We start from the raw sequence: 25,412 nt of genomic DNA on the forward strand, positions 1-25,412 counted from the left end.
AATACACACAGAAGACTAAACAAATTGCCTAACCACACCGGAAGTAAACAAAGCGGACCACAGTCTTGGATACAGTCGCCACGGTAACAACAACAACAACAACAGCCGCAACAGTTACAGATGGGAAAACGAGTCAAGCTCTCAACAGCCAAAAGCTAATGATTTCGGCCTTCAGTAACGCTTCTGCTATCACAGTTAAAAGGAGAAATGGCATCTAGTTTACAGACGCAACACGAGACGCAAAGCGGGGTTTATACGTTCTCCAGTCGTCCGCGTGCGGTTCCCAACCGCCCCAAATACAGACAAGCCGCTCCGCTGCTGTGAGTCACACCACATCAGTATAAATCTCGCTTCGGCGGACATCTTCTGCCAATTAACAGTATAAACACGTTAAATATCATTGATAGATTGATATATAGATGTTTGCCTCCTTAGACAAATCCCTGTATTTTGTCCATTATAGCGGTGCTGTGAACATCAGGTAAACATAAGCTTTCTGATTTATTTATTAATTAATTATTAATTTTCCCAGCTCTCTTTTTACACAACGTAATCTGAAACGCTGTTTTATTGCAGTAACAGTAATTGTAATAATTACTAGAAAACTAAGATTACATTGGTAAGCCTTTTTGTTGTTGTTGTTGTTGTCTTGGGCTTATAATGTGATACCAAGTTGATCAGGGTTGGGCACTTAATGTTAATATTATTAAAGTGCATGATGGTTTGCCCATCGTTTTACTAATGAATAAATAAAAAAGGGATTTCTTTTTGAATGGATAAAATATGCAACATGCTGATTATTTTAATCTATTATACAATTTCTCCTCGCTGTATGCAGAAATGAAGAACAGAGCAGTTATGGAAACATCATGTATGACCGACGTGTTGTCAGAGGAAATACATACGCTCAACATATCCTACCCATTGTGAGTACCAGTACAGACAGGTTAGAAAACTCTCTTACAAGCAGATGGAGTTGTGTGTGTGCTTGTGTGCTCTGACAGCCAAGAGCTCATTAATATTACGAACCATACATAACACAGTGTTGTTTGCTCATATGGTGCTGTGATGAGAGCGCAGCTGATGCATGCATAGAATATAAATGAATATAAATATGTTTAATAGACATCTCAGCCCGATCCAGTTGAGTTCCTGAGACAGCAGGAGGCCAGAAAAAAAGCTTTGTCCAGAAAACGACTGAAGGAGCAGTTTGGCCCGAAAACACCAGAACCACTAGAGGGCAGATTGAACATAGATGTGCAGACAGGTATAATGATTTTGCACAATGAAGTAGAGTGCTGCACAGATGTTTTTGTAGGCCAAAACCCAGAAATCTGTTATTATTTTAGCACCTCCATTTCCATAGTCCTGAACTTTTTGAGTGAATTTTTGGTTAAATGCCTGAAATATATAACGTCTGTGGTTGACACATAAACTACATCAGTTGTACTCCCATGTGATTTTTTTTAAAGCTTTTACTTGTCTTGAAAAAGTGGCTAAATGAGACTACAGAGGTTTTTTGGGACATTAAACATCATCACACCAAACAGGACAATCCATCCACTTAATAGTCTGCTTTTACAGCTTACTTGTGTTTATAATCACACTCTCTATTCTAACTCAGACTTTCATGGAAAATTATTATTTTTTTTTTTTAAAGCTGTTGGACGCTTAATAGTGGCGATGTTGAAGTCATGTGATCATGATGTAGTTTGTTTGTAGCTAGCTTTCGAATTCTGGAAATTGTATATAGGCTTTCAAATTCAGAAGATTATGATGAACGACTCATGTAAGAATCATATACTTTTGTTGGTCACTCAGTTTATTTTCTTCAAGAATCCAAAAGCCAACAGAAAAATCCTATAGGGTGATACTAACTTCCAGATCGGCCTACAAAAAAAAGTCAGAGCCAAATTAGTGCTGGGCGGTATGACCAAAAATGTATATCACGTTAATTTTCTAAATTATACCGGTTTCACGGTACATGATGGTGTATTTTTTTTTTCATGCATGACTGGGTGTTAACCATATTTCTACTGATTGAAAGAGGAAATACTGCAGTATATTGACTTAGAATGCCCTATTTTACTGTCATGATGAGTGAATATTGTCAAAAAATACCACACTAAATAGTGACTAAACACGACCCCTTTTAATACATGTTAACCAGGAGTCACTCTCATTTATAATCGCGGCATCGTCTGATAAAATCAACATGCATGTACACTAAAGATGTATAAATGCGGTTGTTTTGGCTATATTACTTTCAGTTTAATTAATAGTTGAGGTGAAGAGTTAACCTGTTTTCATTTCAGGTCATACCAGGAAACAAGTCAAATCTGGAAAAATATGGCGGAGTTCATGCATTCTTCATAAAAATCTGAATACGTTTCTTCTTAATATAAATGTAGTATTCATATATTATTTGAATAAAATTTCGAAAAATATGCCTATTGTGTTTTGAACTGCACTTCAAGAACAACACTGTAGGAGGCTCTGCGGAGTCTGAATACTGACCTTCAATCTTGGCCACATTATTTTTCCCTTTATTCAGTTCCATCACACAAAAGTACAATACAAACAGGGAAACGTTGCACATCTCAAAGCATGAAAAACAGAACAACAGCAACAACAAAAATGCAAAATTAATACAAACATATATATATATATATATATATATATATATATATATATATATAAATAAAATAAAAATAACAGGATAAAAAAATAACAACAATACATACATTAGGGCAGTTACATAACTTTGAAAAGCTTTAGAATTTGTATTGTTTTTATTAGCTTCTTATTTTGTGATCTCATATTAGAAAGGGTTTCAAAGTATATTTTAAGATCAGTGTTACAAAATGTAATATATGATGGTTTCTTTTGAATTACTTTTGACCTATGTATATAAAACTTTGCTAAGATAATTAACAGATTAATAATATAAATACGTTTATCAGAAAAAGATGGCCTTTGAAAGTAAAATATCACGAGGTTCTAAATTAAAGGTTTTGTTTAATTTTTTTTGTTAGGTCTATTTTAAATTCAACCCAAAATGAAAAAGAGAAAGGGCAATAGAAAAATAAATGTTCAATATCGTCAACAGATACATTACAAAAGGTACATTTATCACAAACATATGAATATATCTGCTAACAACTGCATTTACAGGATAATATCTGTAATTAATTTTGTAAAGTACTTCTTTTACTTTATTAGAAATTACATATTTATATGGAAACATCCAAATGCTGTGCCAAGATATACAATGAGGTTTAAGCCATTTTGATTTACATGAAGGATTGGATCCGACATTAAGGGAGTTTCTTATTAAACTGTTATCAGAATCAGAATCAGAATCAGAAGAGCTTTATTACCAAGTATGTTTACACACACAAGGAATTTGACTTGACGACTGGTTAAATTCTTTTTCGTTTACAAAAAAGCCATATTTTGTAATAAAATTAGGGTAAGTGTATAATTGCCCATTCTTGTCAATAAGCTGGTTTGCGATTAATATGCTATGCCGAACCCAATTCTCCACATACAGTGACTTGTTATTATGAGAGATATTACCATTGTTCCATATAAAACACCTGCTAGGAGAAAAATTGTGTTTGTACAAAAGTGACCAGTAAAGTAATGCTTGTTTGTGATAGTTGGCCAAAGCAATGGGAAGTTTGCCAGTTATATAAGGACACTGCAACAAAAAAAAAGTCAATCTTGACCACATTATTATTGCTGTAATGCAGCTGTACTGTATGGAAAACTTGTGACGACTCTCGTTAATATTTAGAGTCTATTTAAAATTCGTAGAAGTGGCATTCTAGAATTTTGAGGAGTATTATGAGCAGTGTTGGGGGTAACGCATTACAAGTACGTAATCAGATTACTTTTTTCAAGTAACTAGTAAAGTAACGCATTACTTTTTAATTTACAAGAGAATATCGGAGTTACTTTTTCAAATAAGTAACGCAGGTTACTTTTTTTTTTCACTTAATTTTTTAACAGATTTGGGATTAAAGTTTGCATGGAAATAACTGCCTTCAATGCAGTGAAGAATTATTACAACCAATCAAAAGTGATGCAAAAGAGTAGGCTATGCAGGGAAATCATTTACTGACAGTTTGACACAAATGTGAGACCTATAACCAACTACTTGTACACTATCGTACTATTGAACACTGCTACGCTGTTTTATTAAACGCTTTATAATATTTCTGAATTTTGCACGTCCGTTGAACCGGCACCATACTTTACTTAAATGCTGTACATTTTTCTGTCTTTGCATTCATTTTTCAAGTAAACTAATGTCATTCAGCTTGCATGAAAGGCTCTGAAGCCACTTGCGCAGGGCGTAATTATGATTAATTATTGTGGGCGTCGCGCCGCAGCGTGTCTGGAACACGAACTGGAGCCGCTGCCATTCAGATGAGCGCACAAAGGTGAGCGCACCGTCAGTCATATTCCCACCGCCGGACTCTGTGCTCATTTCCTCGGAGGGAGGGGGATTTTTGGCCGAAGCTGGACTGGATTGACTCACCGGCTCTGGTAAGATTTGCTCCGATCGATTATCGACAGGGTCAAAGACCACAACAGTTAGTGCGTCTATCACTCACGCTTTTCTCTTTGTACAGACGCCGCCCAGTTCAAAGAGAAATCTCTACCACAACAGGTGTTGCGCTGATTATCGCGGTGGGGTAGCCTGTATCGTACTAGCCTATACAGAATGGGGGCTTTTTACAAACACGAAAAGGAACTCAAATTACAATCTTCCCATTTTTATAGGTATGACTAACGTTACCAGGTGGACCAAAAAAAAGCTCTATGCAAATGTATGTTTAGATAGTGAGTGACTAGCTACGCATGGGAACTGAGAACGGTTTTCAGTTCCATTTAACAAAAATATCGAAATCGGCTCATTTGAGTACGCTCGGTTCCGGTTGTCTTCTTTTGCCGCGAGTAAATCAACCTAGTTGAATACTCTGACACCGATCTTCAGCGAAACGCGGCATTGTAGTTCTAATCCCGAACGAATGACTCCCAACTGAGCGATTCATATGAGTCGGTTCTTTTTTTTTAAAGAATCGAAACCATACCGTCGGTTTTTTAGTGAATCGATACAGCGCGAGCCGTGAAATCATTCCCGAATGAATGACTCTCATGAACCGGATATTTTTAGTGCATCAAAACGCATCACATGAACGTAATCTGACTCACTTAATTAATTATTTGCTATGAATTTGGTCATGTCCGACTCAAATACACCAGAACCGTTGGTGTTAGCTATATTGTAGAATATAGCCTATAGAGACTCATAAGATTGTAATACTTAGTTAGGACCTACTGACAGGTTCTCAACGTGAAGATGAAATATCCTACATATTTTTACCGCATTTGTTTCTGTATTTTGATCAGTATTTGTATAATGAAAAGTCATTGTGTAAGCATACCATTTAAAATGTGATGCAATTTATTTATTTTGTATTTGTTTTATCTGGTCTATTTAATGTCAAATGTAAATAAAACATCACCATAGATAGGCTAGACAGCTGAGGGCAAAAAAAATCTTCCTTTCTTTCTTTTTAATTGTTAGTGGGGGTGTTTAAAATTGTCCCCTAACTTAGCCTGACACCAATTTGCTCTCATAAACCTGAATGCAAACATATTTAAACTACCATAAATGTCCAAAACTGTATGTTCTTCGGCGTCGTCTCATATAGGCTGCATACCCATAATGAGTTGTATTAGCTAGTTTGATATTTTATGGGAAGATCTCAAATATCTCGCATGATTCAGTTACCGCTATATTTAATAAGCCTAACCGAATATTTGAGATTTGGTCATGTCCGACTCAAATACACCAGAACCGTTGGTGTTAGCTATATTGTAGAATAGCCTATAGAGACTCATAAGATTGTAATACTTAGTTAGGACCTACTGACAGGTTCTCAACGTGAAGATGAAATATCCTACATATTTTTACCGCATTTGTTTCTGTATTTTGATCAGTATTTGTATAATGAAAAGTCATTGTGTAAGCATACCATTTAAAATGTGATGCAATTTATTTATTTTGTATTTGTTTTATCTGGTCTATTTAATGTCAAATGTAAATAAAACATCACCATAGATAGGCTAGACAGCTGAGGGCAAAAAAAATCTTCCTTTCTTTCTTTTTAATTGTTAGTGGGGGTGTTTAAAATTGTCCCCTAACTTAGCCTGACACCAATTTGCTCTCATAAACCTGAATGCAAACATATTTAAACTACCATAAATGTCCAAAACTGTATGTTCTTCGGCGTCGTCTCATATAGGCTGCATACCCATAATGAGTTGTATTAGCTAGTTTGATATTTTATGGGAAGATCTCAAATATCTCGCATGATTCAGTTACCGCTATATTTAATAAGCCTAACCGAATATTTGACTTCATTCCCTATCAAGGATCGGTCTTTGGGAAACAGAGACTGGAGCAAATATTTGTAGAATGGGGTGGGGACTTTAAATTGAAAGGCGGTGTTACCTCTTTTGGGTGAGGCTGTCACAACCCTGAGTTCCAGGTTTTAATCGTGATTCACATGGAGTGCGTCAGGTTTTATTCTCAGCGATCTTTAAACGACAGACAGACTGTTCTTGAGTCATTCTCACTAGCGCCGTTTTCTCTTTCTGCTTCAGAGGGAGGCTCCGTGGAAATAGGCTACACGATATTCTTTGACAGAAGAGATCTACAACAGGGTTCAAAATGCCTAAACCTGTAAGTATTTCCCGAGTTTTATCTTAGCATTGTTAAAGTGTTTAGGCTCAGTATGAGTGTTTAGCATGTTTTCAACTTCTGTCCAGTGTTTTGAAATATTATGGAGGATTTCTGGTCTGATAGAAAAAAAAATCGTTTTTGTATCGTGATTTTATGAAATGGAATGAAAGTCTGGTTCTTATTTGCTCTATCTTCAAACCGTAGTTCCTAAATGTTGAAACTTACATTTTGTTAGCGAAATTATGTCAGTTGTCATCAGTGTTGGGGGTAACGCATTACAAGTAACGCGAGTTACTCAATCAGATTACTTTTTCAAGTAACTAGTAAAGTAACGCATTAGTTTTTAATTGACGAGAATATCTGAGTTACTTTTTCAAATGAGTAACGCAAGTTACTTTTTTTTTCTTCCAATTTATTGACTGACAGCTCTCCTGTCGCAATGTTGAGAGAAATCAGAAGATGTTACTGTAGTTCTAAATAAATATGAATATGCATTCATTCATCTCACTCACACAACCACAGATTCAGTATTCCTCAAAATTAATAAAAATAATGCAACTCAGAATATGACGCAAACCTGCAATAATTAAATGTTAAACAACACAAATATCCTTTATGTATTTAATCCCATTCTATTAAGCAATGTCTTTGCTTCTGACCTTCGATGATCCAGTTCAACCGTACTAATAAGCACAAATTACTCTAGACAAACATTCGTGTGTCTTTTTTTTTTATTGCTGAAGTGTTGAAATTTCTTCTTCTGTATTCTACTGTACGGACGTAAATGTACTTTTCCTTCAGCTTGAGGCTTATTCATTTCACTTTTGGTGTGAAAAGGCTTTTATATTCGCCAAAAATAGAACTTTTTCTATTTTAAAAACAAACAAGCAAGCCCTGTCCAGATTTAAAAAGTAACGGAAAAGTAACGCAACGCATTACTTTCCATAAAAAGTAACTAAGTAACGTAATTAGTTACTTTTTTATGGAGTAATGCATTACTTTTAAAAGTAACTTTCCCCAACACTGGTTGTCGTTAAGTTACTTCTTAGAGGCACATTTGTTTGTTTTAAGGCAGAGTTTATAAGGTTTGGGTCTCGTTTATACCTGCTTTTGGCTTGTTTACCCTCAACAAAATTGTAGTATGTGTGACGTTTATGTAGTTAAAATGTATTTGTTTTAAACACAGTATTGAATGCTATCTGTGTTTGCTTATAAACACTCTTAAAACAGCAAGTGCAGCATGTTGTCAGTTTGTTTAAGATGGTAACAGGGTTGTCAGGAAGAGTACAGAGTACATCATGTTGCTTTCCTCAGAGCTTCTCATTCATCCTTGGCCCCCAGCACTGCCTGCTGAAATGCTGAATTCAGAGGCTTGTTCTTGGTGCCATGGTCAGTTTAGATGGATTTGAGTTCAAAAGAGTAATTCTTTCAAGATTTGTCAGTCATTTAGATGCTTTTAAATCAAGCAATAAAGTAAAAATGATCAAATTAAATGATTTCACTTTGTAAGTTACACATTTTGTTTCAGTTTCTACACTGAACCCCACTATGAAGATATTTTGCTGTCTTAATATTTCCCCTCCTGTTCCATAGCAAGTTTCAGATGTGTCTATAATCAGCACTTTCAGCAGCTGAGGGTGTTTCCTCTCAAATCTTTGTTATCGTTTGTTTTGCTGAATAATTGATGACTAGACAATGCCTGTTACTCCCTTTGGTGATGTAGCACAAAAGCTCATTGTGCTGTAATCAATCCTCATGTGCTCTTGGGCTTTAGCTCAAACCAGCTCAATGAAAGACTAACAGTACCATCCAAATAGGAACTTTAGGAAAAAGGCAGTTCTGAGCAAAGAGAAGTTCATGCAACTCAAGACATGCAACCCTTAACAGAAGTGTCATTAAGTTTCTGCCCCTACTTTTATAGTACACGTCATCATAGCACCATTTCAACTTGGGCTCCTTGTGCCTCTGCCTAGTGTACTTTTTTTTTTTTTCTTTTTTTTTTTTTGCAAAAATCCCAAAAATGCATACAATTCACTGCAGTTGCTGGCTGAAATGAACACTAGTGGCATAAAATGCCTTTTAATCCTTTTCACACAAATTATGATTACAGGGGTAGATTATTGATTAATAAAAACTAAAAATTTTCTCTCAGTTCCTTTATGACCTCAGAACACTTTCGCCATAGTGCGTGATTTGTAAACTAAAGCATTTTGGCGTTTGCACCATACAACCAGCTCCATATGCATGGCTTTATGTAGTAAACTTGCTTGTTACCTCACCCGGTACAGCATTGCACTTGCAGTGTGCTCGGGTGCGAGTCCTGATAAAAAAAGCTCAAAAACTTGTAAAAGCAAGCTAAAGTGGCATGGTTGCTTAGCAAATGCATTTTTCTGTTACACTTACTTTTGTTAACACTTTCGTTAGGTTTTGCATTTTAGGATTCAGTGTAAGTCGTACATTATTTGCGCAATAACTGTTTAGCGCCACTCACTAGATATTTAATTTCCAAACTGCCGCGATACATACAACCAAAGTTAAACATTGCCAGATTCACTTTTCAGTTTTCGGACAAGACGCGCTTTTATTGCCACTCGCTGGACATTTCACTTGGAAAAGTATATTCGAAATATAATTTTACAGAAATATCGCCAGAGGCATTTGTTTTGTTTTCCGATTTGCCGGGGTTGCAATAGTTGCAGAAGATAAATATAGGTTTTGAATAATTAGATGGTTTCTTGGCTGTTGTTTTGGCCCAGCTACTATATAATTCAGGAGACATTTAAAATAAAGGACTGGTTAGATTTAGCAAAGAATCTTCTTTTAACTGTAAAAATCTCCAATTAGATTTGGTCAGTAGCTGACTGGGTATGTTGTCTGTAGATCAACAGTAAATGCATGTCTGTGATGTTATATTTTTCATGAGCAACCAGTTTTTAGTAGTCAGTCAGAATTTTAATCGCCTTGTAACATAGATTTTTTTGGTTTGATGACATCTGTTGCCCGATGACGCTAATCGGAACCTGAGCTTGGTGACTGTGCTCCATTTCGCCAGTATATTGCAGCCAAAAAAGTTTGTCGGTCGGCTAAAACCATTTTGAGAGCAATGCAGAGAAATGGTGAGACTATTAAAATGCAGGCTGATGCAGGAGGTGGACCACTTAGAGGATGTTTCTGAAAGAGACCCTTTGTTTTGCCGGGTAAATGGATACCCCTCCGTCTCCCCCTCTTTGGCGAGTTGGATGCCAGTCTTTAAGCTGAACTCTTCACCACTAGATTTCAGATGTACAGTACTCGGCAGGCCTATGATTCCTTTTTATTGTCAGTGGAGGGTCTATATCAAGTTATTTATTAGTGTTGATGATTTGTAATTGTATATTTGTTTATGAATTTCTGTGTGATTGTGTGTTTACTATCACAGCGCTGTTTTCAGGAAACTTCCCAGCAGTCCTCTTTAAGCTTGGTACAGGAAGTTCTTTAAATATAACAATGCTTGTGGTGTTGATTGATTATTCACAAGAACTGCTCATAGTCATTCTCTATAAAGTTTTATGTTCAGTAGGGTTGGGTTAGCAAAAAAAGAAGTTATATAATGGCTTAAGATGTTGTTGTTGTGTTGGTTTTTTTTTTATTATTTTTTTTTTTTACACACAGAAACAGTCATTTCAACCAAACAGTTATCGTTATATAATATAAGAACCAGTGATATTTTAGTATCATTGATGTACTATAGTTTTGGTTAATGTTTTGAATTAAATTGTATATATATGTGTGTGTGTTTTCATTTTTAATTTTAGTTAAAGCTTTAGTAATTATTGTTTTTTTAAATGTTTTCATTATTATGTTTATTTATTTATTTATTTATTAGTTTTGTTTTAGTTTAGTACTTTTTAAAGAAGAAACTATTAATAAAAGTACCAGTCCCACATTTCATATTCCATGTACAAAGGCAAATTACTTTTTAAAATTATTTTTCTATATTATGTACATTATTATAACCGCAATTGCTGTTTTTCAAATTATGTTTTAACTAATTTTTTATTAATGAAAAATGTATGTATTTTTATTATTAAAATATTAATACACAAAGTTCACCATATGACATGAAAGTAAATACTGGTGTTTTTTTCATGGACTTTTTATTCAATGTGGACTGGTGCTATGAAGCTTCAAAAATGACACAAAATCACTGCTGAATTATCATAAAAGCAGTCTGTATGACTTTTATATTATATATTGGAAAAAAATTACAAGTAGCATACATTCTTTAAAATTCCCCCTTTTGTGCTCCATGGAAAACAAAGTCATACAGTGTGAAACAACGTGAGTGTGAGTAAATGATGACAGAATTGTCATTTTGATATGAACTACAGGTGCATCTCAATAAATTAGAATGTCGTGGAAAAGTTCATTTATTTCAGTAATTCAACTCAAATTGTGAAACTCGTGTATTAAATAAATTCAATGCACACAGACTGAAGTAGTTTTTCTTTGGTTCTTTTAATTGTGATGATTTTGGCTCACATTTACATTAACAGAAACCCACCAATTCACTATCTCAACAAATTAGAATATGGTGACATGCTAATCAACTCAAAACACCTGCAAAGGTTTCCTGAGCCTTCAAAATGGTCTCTGTTTGGTTCACTAGGCTACACAATCATGGGGAAGACTGCTGATCTGACAGTTGTCCAGAAGACAATCATTAACACCCTTCACAAGGAGGGTAAGCCACAAACATTCATTGCCAAAGAAGCTGGCTGTTCACGGAGTGCTGTATCCAAGCATGTTAACAGAAAGTTGAGTGGAAGGAAAAAGTGTGGAAGAAAAAGATGCACAACCAACCGAGAAAACCGTTGGATGAAGCCTTATGAGGATTGTCAAGCAAAATCGATTCAAGAATTTGAGTGAACTTCACAAGGAATGGACTGAGGCTGGGGTCAAGGCATCAAGAGCCACCACACACAGACGTGTCAAGGAATTTGGCTACAGTTGTCGTATTCCTCTTGTTAAGCCTTGCTTTTGTATTGCTGAAAGGGTGGAATCTGTTGTCTGCACTGCTTTGGTCTGAACACTTTTGTGAGTTTCTGTTTATATAGTTATGAGATTTCATAGTGGAGCAATTCTTTTAAAGCAGCTACATAATTAGAAATGGTTATTCTTTCTTACCAGACACACTCATTGCTCCCACCCAGTATGGAGTGTCTGTGATTCTCCAGCAGTAGTCTCTTCGCTTATTTTTGTTCAGCCACCATCATTGCTGACAGTTCACATGGTAATCACATGAAAATGGATCACTGAATCAGATGTGTGCTTTATGATTGTGCTTTACAATATCAACAATGGTAATTCTTGTCTATTAGAAACTCCTCTTAGACTGCTGTCGTCTTTTCCTGGATGAGAACTACAATACTTTCACCTAGATGTTTTTTTTTATTTTTTACTTCAATTGGCTCTCACAAATGATTTATTGTTCCTTGATTCTGTGAGTTTGTTGTCTGTTCATTGTGAAGAAACGCCTCTGTTTGGTATTTCTTGGGAAAGTGCTTTAAAATGACTCTTTGTTGTCCCATAAAATGGTACAAATTTGATTGTAGAGCGGTTTCAGCCTTTTTCTTGTTGACTTAGTCCTGTCAAACATTAACAGTAGAATAGATTGGCATTTCCCCTTTACAAATAGTGGCTGAGGCACATTGTTCTGTGAGGCCACTCCTGCTGTTTTCCCAGTTTCTTTCAAGCCATGTCTGCTTCAAGAACGATAGTCTGGGTCATCAGCTTGCTACACAATCAGACTAAAGTTATCAACATAGATCATTACTGTATTCCGTGTGTTTGTTTGTTTTTGGCCAGCGTGCTTGTGATCGTCTCATCATTGCAGATTTTTTTTTTAAATTTCCTTTGCTTCTGAAATTGCTTCTATAAAATGAAAACCGTAAAATCTAAAGTTGTAACCATCTTGTAAGATGACCATTTTCCTCTCAACTGCTTTTTTATTTTTTATTTTATTTAACAGCACGAATGTCAACAGTGGTTGCTAATGTAATTGTTTTTATTTTAATTTTTTTCTCTCTCTCTCTCTTTAGGTAAATGTTCGCGTCACTTCGATGGACGCGGAGCTGGAGTTTGCCGTTCAGCCCAGCACAACTGGCAAGCAGCTATTTGACCAGGTCTGCAACTAAACATCCAGAAAAGAAATAGATGAATTAACAAGCATTGGTTAGGATCATGTGCATGAATACTGAACCATGCTTTACAAACAGTTTTCAGAGCGTTAACTTAAACTCTTAAAGGGGTCCTATTATGCTCTTTTTAAAAAGTCTTGATTTTGTTTTGGGGGTGTACTAGAACAGGCTCTCATACTCGGTTGTTTGAAAAACACATTATTTTTCACACATTTTACATTATTACAACACCTCTCTCCCCAGTCTGGCATGAACGGCTCGAATAGTTCCTGTATCAAATGAAGGCCCGCCTTCTGGAATACGAAATGTGCTGTGATTGGTTAGCTGGGCCAGTGTGTGTTGTGATTGGTTAGCTGGGCCAGTGTGTGTTGTGATTGGTTAGCTGGGCCAGTGTGTGTTGTGATTGGCAGCACTCGGCGCCTGGTCGGGGAATGTCATGCCCCTTACCATAGCCGCCCGCGAGCTTCAGTGTAAATATTGCGTCAATACCAAATCAATTTGAGCGTGATTGTAACCACTCCAAGTTCGTCTGCCTTGAGAAAGCTAGCGTGTCTCCGACATAGTGATAACACTCGTTGTCTTCTCTAGTGCAGCTCAACCAGGTCTCGTCCCATTCGTCGATATTTGTGATATCACAAATCCCGGAAAATATACGTTGTAGTCCAAACTAGAGACCTGCGCGGGACGGATATTTCCGCGCCCACCCGCTCCCGCAGAAATATATCTTATCTGGTCCCGCTCCCGCCCGCGACATTCATGTTTTGTCCCACTCCCGCCCGCAAAAGCCCACATAAGTAATCTATATAGATTTATTTTCAGTACTTAGAAGAAATTTACATAAAATGGTTCTGTAATATCTCCGAAGCTCCACAACATACCAGCATAAACGCTCCCGATAAAATATTTGTTATTTAGGCTAAGCATCAACATTCACATTCACAAACCACTGTTATTTTTAACAGAAAAGCAAGCATGTGCTGCTGCGTGCATGGTTTGGCATGGCAGAATGCGAGCAGCACGCTTCCTTTATTATCACTAAAAGCTGACATCTCAGTTAATCGCGATCTCATAAAGCTTTGTTATATCACATTAAATATATGCACAATGAATCTTTCACAGTGTCTACACTTCATGTATTAAAATGAGAGGATTCCTGAGCACGCAATTTCAGCACTGCGGTGAGTAGATTCTAACTTAATCACCTCGGATTGGCCATTGTGTTTCAGAAATCAACAGCTGAGTCTGTGATTGGCTACATTGCGCAACCTTTTAAACACGTGTTATAAATAGAAACTATGCCTAGCTTGCGCATGTCAATCATTTTAATGTTAATATTAGTTGTTCTTTTTGCTTTTGTGCAACAGATAAATAATTTATGCTTTAAACACTTTGTTTAGATCATTTCTATTTTGCGGGAGTCCCGCAAATCATTTTATTCTCCCGCGTCCCGCACACACACGAGTCTCTTACCGCCCGCACCCGCACTCGCCCATCAAGAGTTGTCCCGTGCCGTACCCTGTTACGTTGGGTCCCGCGGTCCTCCCGCGAGAGTGCAGGTCTCTAGTCCAAACGAGTCGTTCGTTTTAGTTTTTGAAAAGTGATTTCTGTTAAATAAAATATCTCCTTTTGAAGTGGACTTTGAGCTTTGTAACTTTGCAGATCTTTTTTATGCTCAAACAGCAGCATTACAGACTAACTAAAGTTAAGCACAAAAAAAGAGCAGGAGGAACATGTTTTTAAGTCTAAACTTTTATATTGGATTATTTGAATATAAAATGTATTAAAAAAATGAAAGAATTGTTATCATTTTTAAATAAAAATTGTATTTTAAATGATAATTTTATACATATAAATTTATATAAAAAAATGTGTATTTAAAATAATGGTAACAAACAGTTAAAGATGTCACAGAACAAACTCAGACTTCACTGGGCATCAGTAGCACCGATGCCTATGACCTAATTTAATTACCGGCTTGGTGACATGGGATAATCCCCTGCAAATAGAAAGCCCAGAACACCACGAAAACCTCACAGGAAGGGTTTTTCTTCTTTAAAAGAGCATATCCCTTGACGTATGACTCACTGACCATTACACTGATGTGCTCATTGACTGCCACGACTGTGGAAACAGTGAATACGGGCTGTTCCTCTATGACCACACTCTAATTTTCCCATTCATAACAGAACCCACAGCTGAAGCAGTCTCCACTTCAGAGTAAGTGCTATGAGCCAGTCATGAACTGTGGATGGCACACGGCATAGATGAGAGGTTTGCACTGAAGCCTCTGGCAGTCCAACTGTCCATGCTGGCAGACTGAGTTGCCGAGAAAAAAAAAAAAAGAGTTCTTAAAGTCCAGAGCGTTATGGATAATTATGTAATGTTCTTATTAAATAAATCTTAGCAGGGTGTTTAATTTGAATAATGTTACCTAAATTCAGTCTTGAAATTCAGAAATTGGTGCCGTGACCCGGGTCTGGTTGACTCTTGCATTTCTTCTCATTGGGTTGAAACGCACCTATTTTAAAGCTGGTTATTGCTGTTTTTTTTAATGGGGGGGTGGGGAAGGTTAAATAATTTCTAGGTACTACTCTACTTGGGTTAAACCCACTTTCTCGAATAGCTTTGTCAGTGAGCTTAGAGATGCTTAGAACCTGTTGAGCTGGTTTACAGCATTTGTTACGTTCTTGTCACCAACTTTGGATTTTTTTTTCTTTTTCCAGGAATATGGTATGATTGTGACTGGTTATAAAAGGCAATCGAAGTGCAATAGAAGATCTGATTGGTTGAAGAAAAATATTGTTGAAATGTTGTTTTTATCAAATGCAGATCTGTAAAACATTTGTCATGAGATTTCTGTTTAGATTTTCTACCATAATTTTTCCCCTAACTGAAGTGTTCTTCAGCTGCACACAGACGAAAAATACTGTTGTCAGTTTGGTTGGTTACTAGTCTGACAAGCTCATTTTACTGACAGGACTCCTGTAAATTTTCAGGACAACAATAAATTAAAGGTAAGCGTGGTTGTGTGCATTAATCAGAATCGCACTTAGAAACTAATTGTCTGTCATGTCATTGACACACATACGTGCACATGCTTTGGGGGTAATTCTTTGCTGCCAATCACAATCAAACTCCGGAAAACTGTATTTGCGTTGGTGGAAGAAGAAGAAAAAAAAACAGGACATCTGAGAAAATGAAACCTATTAGTAAATTTGCACTTAACATTTCCTGCAGTGCAGTTTTTGTTTCAAAAGGTTACAGATGGCACATGTTCTATGTGTATTTATTTATTTAGGTGGTTATGCATACTGAATGTGTGACACTTACTAGATCAGTACATGTTTTATTTTAAACATGTATTTTTTTCATAGTATCACTTAAAGAGGACATGACCACCATAGCTCAGTATGTTAGCTTTACAAAACAAAAAAAAATGATAATAATTACTGACCCAAAACATTTGAAAAGTGGTGCAAATGTTGAAAATTCAATAATTTTGTATACTCTCGGGCTGTTGCTCTAAACTCCTGTTGGACCAGCAGGTAACGGCCACTGCATTAGAGCTGCAACATTTGCCAAAACGGTAATAAATACCATCTTGCACAAAGCCTCTGGGAAATTGTGTACGTGCATGTATACCCATTGAAATCTGAAGTTTTCCCTTCAGGGCCGCTGGTGCTCATCACCCTCCACTCCTGCAAAAACTAATGAGTGTGAATGAGCTAATGACTTACAGTACTTTGTGATGGAAAGAAGGCCAAAATATATATATTCAGTATATTCTTTAAATATGGCCTTTATTCTGTTTTCAAGGAAATGTAACCCTGTGCTCTGTTGGATTTCAAAGCACTAAGTATACAATAGTCGCAAAGCAGTCAGCAACCGCTTAATTCATTCATCTATATATTGTGTGCTAAAAGGTGTCTTTTGTTTTGTTTTTTTTTCCTGACAGGTGGTGAAGACCATCGGGTTACGTGAAATATGGTACTTCGGACTACAGTATATGGACAGCAAAGGGTACTTTACATGGCTGAAACTTGATAAAAAGGTAATTGTACATTTAGCACAACAATGATATTCTGATTTTTTTCTTTACCGGCAGTTCGGCGTCAATTGCTTGAATGCAACAACAAAATACAACGTCAAACTCACTTTAGCGTATATATAAAACATAGAACTTTTATTAACAAAACAAAAACACCACGCTATAGGGCAAGCTATGCCTAATATAAAATAACAAATAACTTGCATAAAGTTTAATAGGTATACAAAACTGGAAATAAGTAAACAGTTATAATATATAACTAAATAAATAAGACGCGTAGAACGTTTATCAAAACGAATGTCAAATAAAATAAATGACACCGTTTATATAAAGAATATCAGCAAACAACGTGGAGCCAATTAAATAAGAAATGAATGTTTAAAAAAAAAAAACTTCCAAAATCATCTTGGATAAACGACAAAAGTCAACAGGCTTTTCAAAATCACAAATATTGCCAAACAGGCGCTTTTGCATCTAGTTTCGAAACTAAATCATCCGCGATCGTCTTGTCCGTCTCACCTCACTCTTCTCGTCAGTCAGCTAGACTCGCTCGACTCACTCTCCTCACTGGAGAAATTAAATCTGATCCGTGATGCGACTGTTGTTCGACACACTGCATTGAGCAGCCGCGTTCAGTTTTTAACTGTAGTGTCTGTTCTTTTACTGAACTAAATTATTTTTATTACTATAAAAAAATCAAAACGACGGTGGGGTCAGTGACGTAACCGGTGTTGCGGCTTAACACCGGTAGCACCGTCTATCGCGGCAAGCCTAATATAGATTCCCAAGCATAGATTACTCATACATGCCTTTCACCTGTTGGACTATAACACAATCAGTAGGTTGAACATTTCAATTGTGTGTTTCCTCGTTGTTGTCTTCATACAGCTGATACAATATACTTCAGAGGAAAGCAGATTTCCTCATACATGGAAATGAATGACTTTTTGTGAGATTGAATTATATTTTTTCTCCAATTGTGTTAGTCTGACTTTTGTAGTTTGATTGTTTCATTAATTATTAGAATAAGGATGAAGCTTTCAAAATACAAGCATGAGCAACACTGCTTGGTCCTTTAATATTTACTTTAATCTAAATTGTCAAATTAATATCAGGAATGGACCATTGAGAATTATGAACTTCATCATCATGAGGACTAATTTGAATTACTAATTGATATTGTTTACAATATGAAGAGGACATATTTACATCCAAATGGTAATAAATCTACACGAAAACCCAAACCCCCGTTGTTAGTCAAATTCGCTGAATACAAGATTTGTCATTTTTTTTGTAATATTTACCAGTGCATGCAGTGATAAATATTAGATCAGTTCTACAAACATTTATGAACATAGAACTTGAATTGTACGTAATAAATTGATATGTGATTTAAGTTACATTTAATGTGATTTTACTAGCTAGCTATGGCCAGAACTATACTGTATGTGTCCTAAAAGGACTGTTATTTTAAAAAGGTGTGAAATATTAATAAACTATAAACATAACTGAGATTTTAACCCACCATAAATCAGGTGCAGTCAAAGAAAAAGGGAGATTTTTCAGGAAAAGAAACTTGTCTGGGTTCATTCCACTTGTAAACTCTTCACAGATCAGAGCTTGAAATGAAGAGACTTGTTTAACCCTGAAACACCCATATTTGACACAACTGATTGGTTTGGTGTTTATGGCTGAATGCGCAGTTACTTGAATTGTTTTTTTTTTTATTAAAATAAACCTGCTCCAACTTCACTCCATTCAGGCTGCACGATTAATTGAAATCATTTGGAATTGCAATATGGCTTAGTGCAAACATCAAATCGCAAAAGCTGTTATGTAATTGAATGAATTTATGTGCTGCATGTTTCAGAGAGAAGCACAGCACTGTGTTCATTTACACATGAGCAGATCACAGTCTGATGTTTTCAGTGTCTCAGAAAGGCTCAGCTGGGAGAACGCAACATGCGTTATGGTTAGGGTTAACCTACCCTAATGCAACAATCTTCCTAAAATTGGAATAAGAAGCTCTTATGAACTAGACGTTGTCAACTAAAGAGAAGCACCTTGTCCGGAAAGTGAAATATTACAAAGTTGTATATCCGTTACCAATGGAGTTCAAAGAAACTTGCGACCATTGTTAAATAATGATGGTTTTGGGAAATGCACACCAGATTAGAGGACTGACTGGTGAATAAATAAAAACATTTATTTATATAATGGTATATTCATAATATTAATTTAATGTTATGTTTTATATATATATATCCTTGGCTGTTGCCTAAATGTGCTGAAACATATTTGGAGTAGTAAAACATTCATGAGTAGTCAAAAAGCTCAGTATAAAGTCCTAACACCCCCTTTTTTTTTTCTTTTTTTTTTTTTGCAGGTCTCCTCTCAAGATGTGAAGAAGGAGAACCCTCTCCAGTTTAAATTCCGTGCCAAGTTCTTCCCAGAAGATGTGGCGGATGAGTTGATCCAGGATATCACTCAAAAGCTGTTCTTCATGCAAGTGAAAGATGCCATTCTGAGTGATGAAATCTACTGTCCTCCAGAGACTGCGGTGCTTCTGGGCTCCTATTCGGTGCAGGCCAAATTTGGTGATTTCAGCAAGGAAGTGCACAGGCCTGGATACCTGACCTCAGATCGCCTCCTGCCCCAACGGTGAGACACACAGGATTGGCTTAACTGGGGCATGTGCTCCGTGAAGTATAGGATTTGAATTCTGCCATCATTGCTCATCAGAATTTGGTTTTGGAGAACAGTTAAAGGTTTAGAACCTTTGGAAATGAGTCTTTGTCCCTCCTGTTGTTTGATTGCAGGGTTCTAGACCAGCACAAGTTGTCACGGGACCAGTGGGAGGAGAGGATTCAGGTGTGGCATGAAGAGCATCGTGGAATGCTCAAGTAAGTTGACAACGTTCTCTCAAAAGTTATTGTTGTAGGATCTTTATAGTTATCGTTCTTGGTGTGAGAATGGGCCTCAATGCTAAATGTAGATTTATCAAATGTATAGAGCTGATTGTAGAAATAAGAAACTAACACTTCTGTCAGCTGGTCAGTCAAGCACATTTATTGACTGATGCCTAATAATTGACTTGCTTGATATATCAGTCTATAGGCCCTGGTGGTTTGACATACAGTATACCATGCAATTATAAATGTCACTTGGCAAGTCCAATGTAAACTGTAGGTTGTTTATGGTTGCTAAAGTCTCAACTTTCCATATTAACATAGAATTAAACTGAAGTGCAGTCACAGGTGTGCCTATATCAGCTGTTTTGTCTAATTTTATCTTGATTTATAGTCAAATTTCATAATAAAAAGGAAATAATAATTTTAGGGTTATTTTAGTATTATTTATATGCTTTTTCAGTATTCATTAATATTTTAGTTTGTTGTATTTATTGATTCATTTAATTATTTATTCATGTATGTATTTAACTCCCTTTTTTTAATTAAGTTGTTAAATCTAATTTATATTTTTTCAATTTTATTTTAATTTTCAAAAAAATTGAATCGCTTTAGTTTTATTTTACACTAGTGCTGTCAAACGATTAATCGCGATTAATTGCATCCAAAATAAGTTTTTGTTTACATTATGTATGTGTACTGTATAAATTTATTGTGTATATACAAATACACACAGTATAAATTTTGAAAATATTTACGTTTATACATTTATATATTCTTATTTTATATTATATATATATATAAATATATTTAATATATTCATAACACATTTTTCTTAAATATATGCATGTTTGTATTTTTATATATATATATAATAAATACACAGTAAACGCACACATATTATGTAAACACAAACTTTTATCGCGATTAATCGTTTGACCGCACTAGTTTACACTAAATTATGTGAAATTAAGTGCTTTTACTATTTAATTTACTGGATTATGTCATTCTAAGCTATACCGTATGATTATGTAATATGTAATATATATTATATAATGTGTAAAACCCTAGTTATGACTACATTGTGATGTACTATTACTACCATTAAAAAAAAAACTTATACTATGCTAAAAGATTTTGGTCACATCATTCACCAGCCTATTAGAAACTGAAAGTGATTATTCTCTGTTCTTAGAGAGGACGCAATGCTTGAGTACCTGAAGATTGCTCAGGATCTGGAAATGTATGGAGTGAACTACTTTGACATCAAGAACAAGAAGGGAACGGAGCTGAGGCTGGGTGTGGATGCCCTGGGCCTAAATATCTATGAGAAAGAAGACAAGTGAGTTCAGCCTTTCCCTACATTCATTTGACATTATCCACATCTCAAGTGCTATTTCAACTCCAACGTGTTTTTCTCTTCTTTTAAATGCATTGTGGCAGTACTAAGGTAAAATAATGGTATACGATTGTAATCCTAATATGTACTGTATAATTGTTTTTGGGGGGGGGTTTCCCAAATTGCGTGTGTTGTGATTTAGTTTGGTTTGAGGACATTGTTCACAGGTGCTCGTCTTTCCACAAACAGAGATCTCTCTCTGTGTGTGTGTGTGTGTGTGTGCGCACAGTGGCTTTTTAATGGCTTTTTCCCCACAATGCCCTCTATTTTAACCATAGCAACAAAGACTGGTTTTTCAAGCTATGTGGTAAAATAATGGTATACGATTGTAATCCTAATATGTACTGTATAATTGTTTTTGGGGGGGGGTTTTCCCAAATTGCGTGTGTTGTGATTTAGTTTGGTTTGAGGACATTGTTCACAGGTGCTCGTCTTTCCACAAACAGAGATCTCTCTCTGTGTGTGTGTGTGTGTGTGTGCGCACAGTGGCTTTTTAATGGCTTTTTCCCCACAATGCCCTCTATTTTAACCATAGCAACAAAGACTGGTTTTTCAAGCTATGTAGTCCTTGAAAGCATTGGGCAAGGATTGTGTATGTGACCGAGAGAAGGCTTTGCAAGTACACACATGTAAAGATAAGAAAACCATGTTGCACAACAACCTGTGAAATAGTTCACATTCGTTGGATCTTCGTTTGCATTGTTGCGTTAGCTGTGCTCGTTCTGCTGAGTGGCCCATATCCTTCGCATTTGTTTCAGATGAACTGTCTTAACTAACCAACATGCCAGTCTCCAAAAGCATGTAGTCATAGTTTAACACTGAACGCTATGAGAAGTGAAAATGTAATAGTCAATGCCAAAATGCAGTACAAAGTGTTTGTTTACTTTCTTTCTTTTTCCATTATCCCCGTCAAACCAATGTTAGAACAGTAAATACTTGAAGAAAGAACAAACAAGATTTGTAGAATCCTAATCTTTAAAAAAGCATTACCATTCTTATTATTAGATAATTGGGTAAGACTTTATTTTGCAGTGTCCTTGTTGCACATTTTACATGTACTTTCTATAGTAATAACAGTAAATTATGCATAATTACAAGCAACTAACCATAAACCGGACCTAATCCTATATAGTAAGTACATGTTGTTAATTACTATTACTCCGCACTCATCTGTGTAATTGCAGTATAACAGGGACACCTTAAAATAAACCTATAATTGTTTAATAATATAAAATGTATTTTTATTCTAATATAATTGAGCATTTTCCTTAATTTAAAAGGTAGAATAATCTATAAAAAATGTTGTATGCCTTCTGTCCACAAGAGGAAAACCGAAGCAAGCATGTTTTAGCAGCTCTGTTCCACCTAGACCAAGTCACACAACAATCTTACTGGAGCTCTATTCCCATCAGAGCCAATCAAAGCCTAGCAAGAGACATTTTATAGGCCAAATGTACAATCATAGCACTACGAGGACAAAAACTATGGCCTCTTTAAAATAATATAAATGCTATAAAATATATGATAGGAAAAATGAAACTGTCAAGAGTCGTGTTGTATTGTATTGCATTGTATAGAATACATCTTCATTATCAACCATGATTGTCTTTGACCACACCAGCGATATACCAGACACGTATCACAAAACACAGATAAAAATCATCATGCTAACCTTTTGATGAATAAATCCTCTTTTGCTATACTGCCATACCATAAAATGTACCACCAAAATGCCATAGTTGCAAATATAAAACATTAAAACATGGAATCTCAATGGAAAAGGATTTTCAATTGTTATTATTAATAGTAGTAGTGGTAGTACATTTAAACTCAATATTTGCTTCAATTGTTTAAATGGTAGAACTTCACAATAAGATCACATTAGTTAACTGCATTAGTTAAACTAACAATGGCTACGTTTACATGCAACCAAATAATCCATTTGTAATCGGATTGACGGCTCAATCGGACTGAAAAGCCTTCATGTAAACCCCTTAATCGATCGGATTGAAGCGGGTGGTTTATTCTTTTTCTAATACGATTGAGAGTCAATGTAAACACTCGATCGGATTGAACCCCGAAACCGAAAGCACTGCGCACGTGCAATGATGCAGAAATAGCGTAATGACGTATGATTCACGGAACGAGCGGTTCTTCCTTTTGAATAAAGTGTTGTATAAATGAGTGTCCTGTCATTATAAAACTCTCCTTTCACTCGGCAACTGTGAAGTGGAGCAGGACAACCTCCCCCAGTCCTTGTTTTGGATTCTCATCCACAGGCAACCCGGTTTGGGTGTGGGGAGGGGCTTTTTTACTGCGTGATAAATATGAGCAGCACGGCACAGCGGTTTATATGTATATTTATCCATTAATAAATATTAATTCTGCTGTTAAAAACAAAGAAACCATGTAGGAGAGTGGTTATTATGTGCAAACCGTGAGAAACTCTATATTTGTGCAATGTGTGCATATATATATAAAAAAAAAAACATTCAGATTTGAAGCTTGTGACATATAAACGCGCACATCAACCCGATCACTTTATTTAGCGTTCATGTAAACACTACATTCAGATTTATCAATCAGAATGAATTCAGTCCGATTGAACCAAAAATTAGCATGTAAACGTAGCCAATGAAAAATACTTCTAAAGCATTTATTCATCTATGTCAGTTTCAACATTTACTGATACATTATTCAAATCAAAAGTTGTATCTGTGGACAATATTTAATGGAAAGTAGTTCACAATGAATGAATGTGATGAATGAATGTGAAGATGAATTAATACTTTAACAAAGGTACTGCTCATTGCTAATGCAATAACCAATGTTATCTAATGTGGCCTTATTGTAAAGTGTTGCTGTTAAAATATGGTTAGCGTTATGAATTTCTTTTTTTTTTGTAAAGATTATTTAATAAAAATAAAAAAGAACAATTGAATGAGTTACAATGTTACATACCATTTTTATTACCATCATTAATTATTTTAACCATTTGGTTTTAGGGAACGTTTGTGGTGTGTCATGCGAGGTGGGCCGCGGTAGCTTTGTGTTCTCTCAGCTACGCACCGAGACGGTGTGACATGCACGTTAGAAGGCGTAGTTGTAACGCCACTCCCATGAGCTCCACAAAGAGATCACACGGCACACTCCTCACTGCGACGAAGTCATCCGCTCACGTTAATCACAGGCCCGTCCTTGTCTTCACATTCCTCGACCATCATGCCTGTGCTATAACATTCTCACTGCATTACAAACCCATCTCGGTGCTAATATTTAGATTTTTGCTCGATCAGCAACCAGAGATCTGATCGTTGTCATCCACATTTTTTCAAATAGGATTTTCATGTTTCATCCACCCTACAGTGTTTGTCTTGCGTGACTGTATGTTTGGAATGAATATAGAACACTTATCATTGTTTCATCATTGTCTTTACAGACTCACTCCGAAAATTGGATTCCCCTGGAGCGAAATAAGAAACATTTCCTTCAACGATAAGAAGTTTGCCATCAAGCCCATAGATAAAAAAGCTCCAGTAAGTGAAACTATGATTGCGACACGAGCTGCCGTCATACCTCACAGTCCCACCTGAAACTGAAAAACTGCCTCGGCGAGAATAAAACGTGTTTTATTCCACTCTAATATACGATCATTTTATGTCACACTAACGTTAGAACATCTAGGATTACATTTTGGATACAAAATCTAGTAATCATTTTGAAAAGGCTGGCCAATTTTGACTGGGAACAACAAATTAGATTAAGGATTTTCAGCATAACACTATTATAAATACTATTAGAGTGTATAAATAATACTGGAACGACACTGCAATGTGACACTCAAAAAACCTTGAAAAGATGCTCTCTAGGGATGCTTCAGCTTTGTTTTGAGACACAAACACTGTAACGTCTGCAGGTTCACAGTTAAGAGTCATTAGTTTTAGCATGGCTGTTTTGGCTGATAAACACCAGCAGTCAGTCTCCTCTTGACAGTCTGGCCTTCATAGAGCGTTATCTCTGAGCGTCAGAGCCGGCTGCTCAGAACAACAGCTTTCTGTAGGGTTTACATTATCACAGGACTTTATTAAATAAATACACAGTTAGTAATCTGATCAAA

At 36.0% G+C, this 25,412-nt stretch overlaps 2 protein-coding genes across 2 annotated transcripts in view; both read left to right on the forward strand.

Annotated features, from left to right (window-relative positions):
- LOC107562297 (radial spoke head protein 3 homolog B-like) lies at positions 1-1,504 on the forward strand. Its single transcript, XM_016246928.1, has 4 exons — positions 1-320; positions 839-926; positions 1,126-1,267; positions 1,494-1,504. The coding sequence occupies exons 1-4, from the start codon at positions 208-210 to the stop codon at positions 1,502-1,504; spliced, it is 354 nt and encodes a 117-aa protein (XP_016102414.1). The 5' UTR covers positions 1-207.
- Positions 1,505-4,376: 2,872 nt separating this feature from the next.
- The window catches only part of LOC107562318 (ezrin-like), a 28,007-nt gene continuing 6,971 nt past the window's right edge, over positions 4,377-25,412 (forward strand). The window contains exons 1-8 of the mRNA XM_016246951.1: positions 4,377-4,554; positions 6,682-6,760; positions 12,841-12,924; positions 16,895-16,990; positions 19,374-19,648; positions 19,807-19,890; positions 21,092-21,238; positions 24,735-24,831. Coding sequence (XP_016102437.1) covers positions 6,749-6,760; positions 12,841-12,924; positions 16,895-16,990; positions 19,374-19,648; positions 19,807-19,890; positions 21,092-21,238; positions 24,735-24,831 — 795 coding nt within the window. The 5' untranslated portion in view covers positions 4,377-4,554; positions 6,682-6,748. The remainder of the gene's footprint in view (positions 4,555-6,681; positions 6,761-12,840; positions 12,925-16,894; positions 16,991-19,373; positions 19,649-19,806; positions 19,891-21,091; positions 21,239-24,734; positions 24,832-25,412) is intronic.

This window comes from Sinocyclocheilus grahami, unplaced genomic scaffold, assembly GCF_001515645.1.
Source record: "Sinocyclocheilus grahami isolate Dianchi unplaced genomic scaffold, SAMN03320097.WGS_v1.1 scaffold817.1, whole genome shotgun sequence".
Lineage (NCBI taxonomy): Eukaryota > Metazoa > Chordata > Actinopteri > Cypriniformes > Cyprinidae > Sinocyclocheilus > Sinocyclocheilus grahami.